The sequence below is a fragment of the Leptopilina heterotoma genome, unplaced genomic scaffold (genome assembly GCF_015476425.1).
Source record: "Leptopilina heterotoma isolate Lh14 unplaced genomic scaffold, ASM1547642v1 Lhet_76, whole genome shotgun sequence".
Taxonomy (NCBI): Eukaryota; Metazoa; Arthropoda; class Insecta; order Hymenoptera; family Figitidae; genus Leptopilina; species Leptopilina heterotoma.
In genome coordinates, this window is record NW_025111175.1 from 652,245 (window position 1) to 664,814 (window position 12,570).

Here is a 12,570-nt window from a genome sequence, read left to right on the forward strand (position 1 = left end):
TCGTTTTTCTGATACGGGCGGGTGGGAACGCTGGCTATTAAAAATTTATTTAAAACCTTTTCAATTGTCACATTTGAAAAAGCATTAATTCTTCTTCAATTTGCGACCAAGAAACAAAAAATTGGTCAAAAATTGTTCGAGTTATGAATTTTTTTCCGATTTTTTTTTCCAATTTTCGTTTTTCTGATACGGGCGGGTGGGAACGCTGGCTATTAAAAATTTATTTAAAACCTTTTCAATTGTCACATTTGAAAAAGCATTAATCCTTCTTCAATTTGCGACCAAGAAACAAAAAATTGGTCAAAAATTGTTCGAGTTATGAATTTTTTTCCGATTTTTTTTCCAATTTTCGTTTTTCTGATACGGGCGGGTGGGAACGCTGGCTATTAAAAATTTATTTAAAACCTTTTCAATTGTCACATTTTAAGGACCATTAATCCCTCTTCAATTTGCGACCAAGAAACAAAAAATTGGTCAAAAATTGTTCGAGTTATGAATTTTTTTCCGATTTTTTTTCCAATTTTCGTTTTTCTGATACGGGCGGGTGGGAACGCTGGCTATTAAAAATTTATTTAAAACCTTTTCAATTGTCACATTTGAAAAAGCATTAATCCTTCTTCAATTTGCGACCAAGAAACAAAAAATTGGTCAAAAATTGTTCGAGTTATGAATTTTTTTCCGATTTTTTTTCCAATTTTCGTTTTTCTGATACGGGCGGGTGGGAACGCTGGCTATTAAAAATTTATTTAAAACCTTTTCAATTGTCACATTTGAAAAAGCATTAATCCTTCTTCAATTTGCGACCAAGAAACAAAAAATTGGTCAAAAATTGTTCGAGTTATGAATTTTTTTCCGATTTTTTTTCCAATTTTCGTTTTTCTGATACGGGCGGGTGGGGACGCTGGTTATCAAAATTTATTAAAAATATTTTCAATTGTCACATTTTTAAGAGCAATAACCCCCCTTTAATTTGCGACCAAGAAACAAAAAATTGGTCAAAAATTGTTCGAGTTATGAATTTTTTTCCGATTTTTTTTCCAATTTTCGTTTTTCTGATACGGGCGGGTGGGAACGCTGGCTATCAAAAATGTATTTAAAAAATTTTTTTAAATTTTTTAAAATTGACAGTAAGCAAATAAATAAATATTGCAATAAATGACCAAATAAATAAAAGGAAAATGAACAAATAAACAAATGCATAAATATAGCATTAAGAGAGTAAAGAAATATAATAATAAATAAATAAACGAAGAAATAGAGAAATTAGTTAGTGAATAAATGTAAATTCTAAATTTGAATAAAAAATGCTACTTTAGAAAGAAACGTTCGAGTAAAAAGTGCCAGTGCGTATTTTTAAGTAGGTAAAGTGCGTTGGGTCAGACAACCCATTTTTAGTAGTTAAAGTTATAATTCGTCAGGCACGATTAGTTTGTTAAGTAGTTAAAGTTAGTTTAGTGAGACATTTTCTTTTAAAGTAGGCAAAGAACTTTTGGTATACAATATTAATTTCCAAATAGATTAAAACCGTTTTGGTAAGACATTTTTTTAATGAAGAATAAATGCAATAAAAATGCTATTTCCTACGATAGAAATTATTTAATTAATTAACTATTTATTACTGAATTAATTATCAATGAATTATTACTAGCAATTTATTTTCAAGTAGATAAAGCTGTTTACGGTAAGACAGAACTTTTACGTTTATCAAGTAATCTTTACCCCGAAGTAGGTAAAATCATATGAGTCAGACAATTTTTCAAAAGAAAAAATATCGTTCTTCTGATAAAATTATTTTTCAGTAGATAAAACAATTCTAGTCAGACAATGACACTTGTTTAAAATTTAAATACTTCAACAATATTTTAGTCAGACAATGACACTTTTTAAATACTTTAACAATTTCATGCAGACAAGGTAAAGCCGTTTCAGCCAGACATAATTTTTTTTCGCTCACAAAAACAGAGAAATTTTCTTTAAGATATTTAACAACTCTTTAAGTAGTTAAAGCTAGTCCAGTAAGACAGAAGTATTTTTAAAAGTAGTAAATAAGCTCACGTCAGACAATTTTTTATTATTAAGTAGATAAAGCCATTTTTGGTCAGACTTGTCTGTTTTAAATCAAAGACGTTTTTCTAAGTGAATATTTTCAAGTAGATAAAGCTATTAATGATCAGACCGAGCACAACTATTTGAAAACAGTTTAATACCTTTTCTCAAATTGTTATATTGATATTAATATCAGTAAAACTTTTGTCTGACTAGAATAGTTTTACCTACTTTTTTACTACGAAAAAAATTTTTTTATTGTTAAAATAAACCCTCTATAAAAAAAGAAAAAATCCAAAAAGGAAAATTTATTATGACAGTAAAAAATTAAAATAAGTAAAAATCATAATTAAAAAAAAAAGAAATGAGAAATAATAAATGAAAGAAGAGAAAAAAAATGGCAATTTCACCCACGTGAATGAGTAATGGTGTATAGACTAGAGGGAGGGTTTTAAGATGGAATGCATATGGATGTAAGAAGATCCCTGAACCTCGTAACAATTATTATTATACTGACTTACGACGGTCAAAGGAATTTCTGAACGCATAATGTGATTGGCTATAAAATGCAGTGTGGCACAATTTATGATGTTGCATCGTAATAACGATTTGCGAAATACGTCAGAGGCGGGACCCGCTGCACCTAACTTGTCCTCTTGTTATAATATACTCTAAAGATTCAAGTTTAATTAAGTGAAGTCGCTCATTAAGGGCACCTAACTACCTAAACGTCTATATAGATGTAAATGTTCTCATTTATTAAGTTATCAGCTTATTAGACTCACGACAGATATGGGATATAAATCAAAATTCATTTCTCACTTATTGCGAGGCAAATTAATTGCGAAATATTTCATTAATTAATTTGTAATTATAAATAATTACAAAAATTATATATGTTTATAAAAGATAATAAAAATAATAACAATGACAATGAAAATGAATAAAAATTGAATGCAATAAATGTATATTCTCTCGCTATATATTATTGCAATAGAAAAAAAAAATATTGTTTCTTAAGTGACACTTAGTAAATTTCACTTTGACCCGTGAAATTTTCAATTATTGCCCTAATATAAAGACCTCGCGGTTTGTTTTCGAATCGACGAGGCAAAACATTGAGAAATAATTATATCAAACTCTGTCTATATAAAACGATGCTGTGAACACCATTTGACCACAGAAAAGATTTTCATCTCAACGATAGATACAAACTTGGATAAAAATGAAGTCTCTAGTGAGTTTATTATTGTGATTGGAAATTTAAGAGAAAAAAAGATCAAAGCAAATCTAACAATTATTATAATCTAATTATAATAACTGCAATAATAATAATTATTCTAAGCTAATTATAATAACTAGTAATAATAATTATAAGAACCAAACGATAAATTTTAACTATAATTTCGCCAAAAAGTATATATAATATCTAATTATTGTTACTATAAATTTCATTAATAATTATAATTATAATATAATATCATTATAATTATTATTATAATAATTCAGTAATAATTATAACTAATAATTAATTATTAATTATAATTAATTAATAGTAATAATTAATAAATTTTATTAGAAACAATAGATACTAATAATAAATTTATAGTTTAACAATAATTATTATAACGAATAATAATTATAATAGTAATTATTATTACTGAAAAGTATAATATTTATTTACTATTTCTGCAAAAATAGAAAACTATAAATTAATTCTTTTTTTAGTAATAACAATATTTATACCGTTAGTCACAGTTATTAATTTTAGCGAAGAACAAAAATAATAAATTAATATTTCCACATTCTTTTGAAGAAATATCAAATTTCAAAAAAGGAAAAAATAATAAATTCAAGAAAAGAGAAAAATAAAAAAGTTTAATATCTACGGTCCGGAAATTTGTGGTACGTGTTTATTTTTTATTTTTTGTTTTTTTTTGTTGAAGGTGGTGATCGCATCGATGGTATCAGTGATCTTCGCGACACCAGAATATTACGCTGGAGGACAATATCCATATCAAGGACCATCGGCGCCAATTGGCCACGATGGAAGGGTAATTGATACACCGGAAGTGGCATTCGCAAAGGCAGCTCATTTGCAAGCATATGCCGATATTGCCGCAAGAATACCTTTCGCAGGACCTTCAGACGATTACGAGGGAAATAATAGTCACGATAACAATGATTATAATCAAGTTCATATGTATAATTCACATCCGTATGCAAGTGGATCCTATGGTTATTCATCACCCGCGCAATTTAGCAGTAGAATCTTTCATGTTCCCCAAGGATATCATGGACCATCTGCTCCACTAAATCACGAGGTTCCATTTTTTCTATTTCTATTTTCATCTTCAAAAAAAAAATATATTTCCCATTTCTTTTTTAATTTTCAAACAATTTTTTTTTCTATTTGTTTTTAATTTAAAAAAACAATTTTTTATTTCTATTTCAACTTTAAAAAAAAAATTTATCGACTTTTTTAATATTATTTCTATTATTTTTTCACACTAATTCAGATGAATATTTTTTTCCATATAGAAAATAAAATACAAATAAATAAAAAACGTAAAAAAAAATTTTTTTTTAATTGAAAAAAATTAAAAAATATTATTTCAAAAAAAAATAATAATTTTTCAGGGCAGAGTGATTGACACGCCGGAAGTTGCGCAAGCCAAAGCAGCTCATTTCGCGGCATTACAACATGCGGGAAGTGCGGGCGCGTATAATTCGCATCATCCCCATGAATCACCAGCAAAATTTGCCTATGGTGTGATTCCACCTCCTCCTCATCATCAACATAATTACGCGGCTCCAATTTACGGAGTCGGAAATTATCATGGACCATCGGCTCCTTTGGCTCACGACGGCCGAGTCATTGACACACCGGAAGTTAATCAAGCAAAAGCCGCTCATTTCGCTGCAATTGCCAAAGCCACACATGGACCTTATGGACACTACGGAATTTATTAAATTCTCCATTCTAACAAATAATAGAAATTTTTTTTCAAATGCAAAATCGAAAAAAAAATTCAAACTAAAGTTGAAATTAAAATTGAAAAAAAAATCGAAAGAAAACTTAAAATTAAAATCGAAAGAAAACTTAAAATTAAAATCGAAACAAAAATTAAAATTAAAATTGAAAATAAAATTGAAATTCAAAATGAAATTAAAATTGAAATTAAAATTGAAATTATAATTGAAATTAAAATCGAAACAAAAATTAAAATTAAAATTGAAAATAAAATTGAAATTCAAAATGAAATTAAAATCGAAATTAAAAAATAAAATTTCTTTGAAATTCAAAAAATCGCTTTAAACCAAAAATACTCTTTGTAATATTTTTACTTTTAATGAGATAAAAAAATATGTTCTTTAATCAACATTCACGACGTCTAGACGGTATTTCTTATGAAATCAAAAATCAATGAATATGTTAATGTTAGTCATGGATTTTATTTATTTAAATTAATTTAAATCCTGTTTGCTTTTATTACAGGTGTTTCTCTTTCTATTAATAATGGATTAATTTGTAAAACAAATTTTTCTACTCTCTTTTCTAATATCGTGAATATGTTTTTCAATTACCCGTTTTTTTGCAATTATTTCGTTAATTTATTAATTTTATTGTTAATTAATTTTATCACCGTTTTCAACTGTATATAGTTAGTTAATTTAAAAAAAATGTATGAGCAAATTTTTTACAATAAAAACCTTCAGATAAATAAAATCACTTTTCTGCCTTTTCCTTTCAAAAAATTAAGTTTTTAGAAATTAATAAAATTATTTTTAATTTAGGAAAAATAGTAGAAGTACTACCAAATTTTGTATAAATAATTAATTAATTATTAATTAATTATTAATTTATTAAATATTTAATTAATTGAAAATCGTGCATTAAATTTTCTCTGCGATTAAAATTTTTGTAAAAGAAACATTTTTCTAACAACCTAAGCAATTTAATTAATTTTTGAACCATTTTAACAAATTATTTCTCTAATTTTTAATTTTTATAATCGAAAAGTAATGCAGAGTTGTGTCCACAATTTTTTTTTATTTCATAGAATAAGAAATTGTTTAATTGCTGAATGACACCTCTGAATTTTTTTTTTCATTTTGTGATTTACTTACAATAGACAAAAGTTGCGATGCAGCAATGATCATAATATCATCGACAGTGGGCAGAGAGTGAGAGAAAAAAATTTTTATTTTGAAATCCAAGATTACGAATAATAAACCCAGGCGCGAAAGACCAATGCTGACGATGGATTGAAGATTTATTGAGCCTTGAACGCCCAGCCTGGGTAACCCAGTGTTGAAGCAGTCTTTATACCACTGTCACTCAATGTTGATTCAGCATTGGACACCACTGTTCGTTCCATGCTCGATTCAAGACTCGGTCAATCTTTGTGAGTGAAGCTCGAACATCTGATCTTAATTCAAGCCTAAATCAATCTTGACAGTTTATTTATTGACGTGTGCACTTAAAAATATTAAATATAAATATTTATAAATTAATTAATATTAAAATATTTTTTATGATAATTTTGTATACTATTTAAAAATTATTATTAATTATTATTATTAAGATATCAATTGGTAAATAAATATTAATATTTATCTAGTGTATAATATTTATATTAATTATTAATTTATTAATAATAATAATAATAATAATAATAATAATAATAATAATAATAATAATAATAATAATAATAATAATAATAATAATAATAATAATAATAATAATAATAATAATAATAATAATAATAATAATAATAATAATTATTATTATTATTATTATTATTATTATTATTATTATTATAAAAAATATTAAATTAAAAATAAATATTAAATATTATTTTTTTTTATAATAATAATAATAATTATTATTATTATTATTAATTATATAAAATTTATATAAATAAAGTTAAATTATACATTATTATTTTTTTCTTGCAGTGTCAAATAATTGTTTTCAAAGTTCAAGAGTTTCGTTTGTCTGAAAAATTTTTAGTGTTAAAAAAATGTTCATTAGGGTGTAATAAATATTTATGCCTAGTAGTTTTACACTAGGATTAACTGTTTAGTAAATATGTATTATCAAAAAACTATTTTTTGTCAAACGCGTGCGATTAAACACAAATAACCTTGAGACTTTAGCATTGCCAACTTAAGAGTTTAACGTATGTGTTGAGTTGGTAATGCTGGAGTTTCAAGGTTATTTGTGTTTAGTCGCGCGCGTTTGACAAAAAATAGTTTTTTGATAATATTTACTAAATAGTAAAATTAGTAGTATTAGTAAAATAGTAGTCCTAGTGTAAAATTACTAAGCATATATATTTATCACTACCTAATGAACATTTTTTTTACTAATAATTTTTCAGATAAACGAAACTCTTAAACTTTGAAAATAATAATTTGACACTGTATACAAGAAAAACAATAATATATATAATTTAACTTATAAAATTATCATAAAAAATATTTTAATAATAAATAATTTATAAATATTGATATTTAATATTGTTCAGTGCACACGGTAATAAAGAAAGTGAATATTGTATCAAGATTGACCGAGTCTTGAATCGAGCATGGGACGAACATTGGTGTCCCATGCTGAACAAATATTGAGTGACGCGCCGTATATACAGAATATACGGCGCTGGCATTGAAATAGTAGATTAGGCGAGGTGCCTTCCAGCCTTCTGTGGCCGAGCGGTTTAAATGCGTGCGTTTAGGACTTCCGGGTATGCGTTAGGGGCGGGGTGCGTGAGTTCGATCCCACATGCGAGCGAATATTTTTCATTCTTTGTTTTAAGCGTTATATATAATAATAAAATTGTGTGTTGTGTTGTGAATAAAAAAATGTGAATATGTTTGTAAATAATATTAAAAAGTCTGCTGAAAAATCGAGAAAAAAATGTACCGATTAACAGAAAAATTGGTTTCTTTTACTAAAATTATTTTTTTAATATTACTATTTCAAATGAAATTTATTGTTAGTAATATATTATTTATATGAAAATAATATAATTATTATAATAATAACTTATTTCCAAACAAACGCATATAACATGAATAAAAATAATATCAATAATATTCATTACTATTATAATAATAATAATAATAATTATTATTATTATTAATATTATTATTAATATTATTATATACAATTCATATATATTCATATTATATTGAATAAGCGCGAGAGACGCGTAAATTTGGGAACAGTGGAAGCAGCCTTATTTCAGTCCTGCATTATAGGGTTCCGCAGCATTGATTGAACATTAAACGCCAATCTACAACAAAGACTGGAGCGTCAGTCTTAAATAAGTGTTACATTATAGCTAGAAGCAACCTTCGTTCCGCCGTCCCACCAAGGCTTGATCAATGTTGACCAAGCCTCAACGAAGGTTCCGTAAAGCCTGAATCCAGCGTCAGTTCTCGCCTGGGAAGTAACGATTGCGTATCAATGAATTCAAATTATTTGTAATAAAAATAAAAACCAATTTCTTTTCCTCTTTTTACGCACGTTTCAATAAGTTACTAATCAGCCGTTTGATTCAATTAATTTTTTTCCCCTTAAAAAATTAATTCTCTTGTCAATTTAAATAATTATAAATAATTAATTAATTAATTAATTTTAACAACTTTTTCTGTTCTATAACCTTGTTAGAAAAAATTTTTTCAGCTGTCAAGGGAGAGAAGCAAATATTCTTTTTTTTTAAAGAGAAAAATAATTTTCTTCGTTTCTCAACAAAATCATAAAAATTATTTCACGTGCAATTAAAGCTTCGTGTAAATATAATATGATTTTTATGTAATTTTTTTCTTCTCTATCTGCCAAATCGAACTTTCGCTTTTGAGTGTGATTGAATATAGATTTCAAACATATATATGTTTATCGTTTACTAAATTGTTATATCATATCCTTTTACAATAATTTTACCCTGATTTACATTTATTGCATATATAGTGCAAAATTCGCATGTTACACGTATTTATATTGTATTTGAAAAAAAAGATAATATCGACAAATAATTATATAGATAGTAATAAAATATTGACAAATAAACAATTCATTAAATAAATTTAAAGAAATAAATAAAATATAATAAATAAATAAATATTATAAATAAATAAAAATAATTAACAAATTTTTGTAAATAAAAATAAGTAACAAATTCTAAACAAAATATAGAGAAAAAAAATAAAAAATAATAAACTTTTATAAACAAATAAAAAAAAGGAATTAACCTAAATTTTTGTTTAGCTGAATCGTGTAAATTTGTTTTGACAAAAAGATGTCGCACTTTTTTTGTTTGGGAAAAAGGAAATAAATATAAAAGTGAAAGAATTCACTCGCGAGAAAATTGGAATATTTGTCTCTTATCTGGTCCATGTATTATGTGGCTCTATAAATAAACTAACAACATTACAATAGACGTATAATATCCGCCTTTTGCCTCCACAATGCATAGCATTACTAGACACACCTTTCGTCATCGTCTTTTTGCATTTATGAATGAATCTTGTTAAAAATGAAATTAATAAAAATGTCAATATTTAAAAATAAAAAACCGTCTATTTACTTTTTCTGGCAAAAATTGTTGTGAACCAAAATTAACTTATTCATATAAAATTCTATTAATTTTTTTTTACCGTTTAATAAAATAAATAATTAATCTATTCTATTCTAAAATAAAGAATAAAAATTACATTTATAGATTATTAATTTAATATTGACAACTTAATGTAAAATTATTTGTTTTAATTAGAAATTATTATAAACGACAAAATAGAATTTTTTTAAATTCAATTAATCAATAATTGAAAATTAATTATTAATTATTAAAATTAATTAATCAATTGAGGCCTTGGATCCAATAACTCGCCCGACGCTCGGAGGAACGCGCAACTGCCAGTCAGTGAGCAGTGAGCGCCTCTGGGCCACTCACTGCTACCCGACTGGTATTAGCGCGTGGCTTCGAGCGTCGGGCGAGTTATTGGATCCAAGGCCTCAATTAATCAATAATAAAAAATAATTTTTTTTCCAACTAAAAATCACTATCAAATATTTGTTGTAAAATAATTTTTTTCCAAACAATAATACATTTTAATTCTTTTTTAGTCTAAATTAATATTTCTTACATTTATAAAACTTGTTTTTTATTTATTTTATTATAAATAAATTTCTCTTATATTATTTATTTAAATTATTATTATTATTACTACCTAAACAGTGAAAAAAAAATTTATTTGATTCAAATAACCGATTATTTATGTCTATGAAATATATATTTACTTGAATCAAATAATATTTATTTAAATTAAATAAATTATATTTGAACCAACAATTTCAACATTTAAAGCAAATATGCATATTTTCAATTCATGAATTGAATTTAATTGACTCAAATAAAAATTATTTGATTCAAGTAAATATTTATTTGATAATAGAAAAATAATCGATTATTTGAATCAAATTTATTTATTATTAATTTATTTATTATTTATGATTGTGTATTTTAATCAGTATTATATTATCAGTGTATTATTTATTATATTACAAAAAAAATATATTATAAATAAAATATATTTAATTTTTTACTAAAAAAAAAAAAATTAGAAGTGTGGCCTATCTTTGAATATAATTGAACTTTTTTTTCTATTCAAGTTTGTTGCAGTAAACGAGTTGGAAAAATCGCGTGGGCCTTATCGTGATCTTCAAAGGTACATGTTACGCTTCAAAAAATTCTCATTGAAGATATCGATTGCTCGAGCGATATACACTGACTTTTCACCCTTTTACTTCAATTATCGGCTTATAAAAATTAATTTTTTTTCACCTATAAACTTTTACCGCTCACTTTTTATCACTTTTATATTTCATTCATTAAATTTTTTTCATTGCTCTAAAAAATAAAGATAAATTTTCTAATTTCAATTTTAAAAAAAAATAATAATAATAAGAAAAAAAAATGTATTTTTTACCCTAAAAAAATAAAATTTAATAATTAAGTAAATCTCAAATAATGTTAATTAAAAAAGAAAATAAAAACAATTAGGTATAAGACAAACAATATGTTTTGTAATTAAAAAAAAAATTTTTTTAAATATAATAAATAAAATAATATAATAAATATAATAAATAAATAAATAAATTAATAAATATTTTTAAAAAAATAAAAATTAATTATAAATCAATTATAATTTTTCTTTCTTAATCATCATCATCCGAAAAATATTGCCGCGGTAATTTCTAATTTTCCCCGAAAAACAATGCAATAAAATCATTTCAAATGAAATAATTTCTAAATTTTTTTTTCTGAATTATTATTATTATTATTATTATTCCTACTCTAAACGATACAAGACGAATTATCGAAGTGAAAAGTAAGACAAGATTGCATTGTGTGTAGACGAAAAGTTATTGTAAACATGCAAACTAAAATTATATAATTCAATTTCAATAAAATATTCGGTCACGAATTCACGCAATGTTTTATACGGTCACTGGAATCAGTAACGATTTCTTGATATATTTGATTGAATAAATTCAACGGTAAAAGTTAATTTGCAATACACCTAATTATTAAAAAAAAAATCTACGCAGTAATTTTAATTATGAATTGTGTGTATTTTTTTTCTCTTTTTCATTTTCAAATAATTTTCCCTCTTTAATATAAATTTTTGCAGTCGGTAACTCTCTCATTGTGTTTGAGGAGAGCTCATTATTATTACTATGAAAATCAACAGCGAATAATATAACTTGTCTGATTTATCGACTGCTGTCTCAATTTTATTAATTATCAATAAAAATTAATTTTTTAAAAATAGGGAAATTTATTTTTTACATACGAATTCGTTTTTTAAGAAATAATTTTTTTTTTTAAATTAATTTTCAATTTATGAAATATTTTTCAATTTTTAAATTGACATTTAATTTTTGAATTAATTTTTAATTTTAAAATCAAATTTTCATAAATAATTGATTTTCCATATCAATTTTTCATAAAAAATTTAATTTGTAATTAGAAATTAATTTTTAATTGCAAATTAATTTGAAATAGAGAATAATTTATCTGATTTATCTAATTAAGTAATTTTCATATTAAAAATTAATTATCAATAGAAAAATTACTTTTTAATAGGAAATTAATATTGCAATTGAAAATTAATAGTCAATAGAGAATTAAATTTCAATAAAGAATTAATTTTTGCAAATTAAAAATTAATATTTAGTACAGAATTAATTTTTGTAAACTAAATATTTATTTTGAGTGCAAAATTAATTTTGAATAAAGAATTAATTTTGTAATTAAAAATTAATTTTCAATATAGAATTAATTTACAGAAAATGGATATTGAAATTAATTTTTTTTTTTAATTTTTGAATAAAGAAATAATTTTGTGTTTAAAAATAGAATTTCAATAGATAAGCAATTTTACAATTAAAAATCAATTTTCAAATCGAATTAATTTAATTTATATCAATTTAAATCGTTTCACGAATGTACA

At 24.2% G+C, this 12,570-nt stretch overlaps 2 protein-coding genes across 2 annotated transcripts in view; one reads left to right on the forward strand and one right to left on the reverse strand.

Annotated features, from left to right (window-relative positions):
* The window catches only part of LOC122510835 (pre-mRNA-splicing regulator female-lethal(2)D-like), a 29,417-nt gene that overhangs the window by 14,597 nt on the left and 2,250 nt on the right, over positions 1 to 12,570 (reverse strand). The window lies entirely within an intron of this gene.
* LOC122510832 (cuticle protein 5-like) lies at positions 3,087 to 5,023 on the forward strand. The gene is made up of 3 exons (XM_043625755.1): positions 3,087 to 3,283; positions 3,993 to 4,370; positions 4,687 to 5,023. The coding sequence occupies exons 1-3, from the start codon at positions 3,272 to 3,274 to the stop codon at positions 5,017 to 5,019; spliced, it is 723 nt and encodes a 240-aa protein (XP_043481690.1). The 5' UTR covers positions 3,087 to 3,271; the 3' UTR covers positions 5,020 to 5,023.

Excerpts from the sequence above, each read along its gene's own strand:
- LOC122510832 (XM_043625755.1), top strand. Across the intron at positions 4,371-4,686 it reads CTGCTCCACTAAATCACGAG|GGCAGAGTGATTGACACGCC; the intron begins GTTCCATTTTTT and ends ATAATTTTTCAG.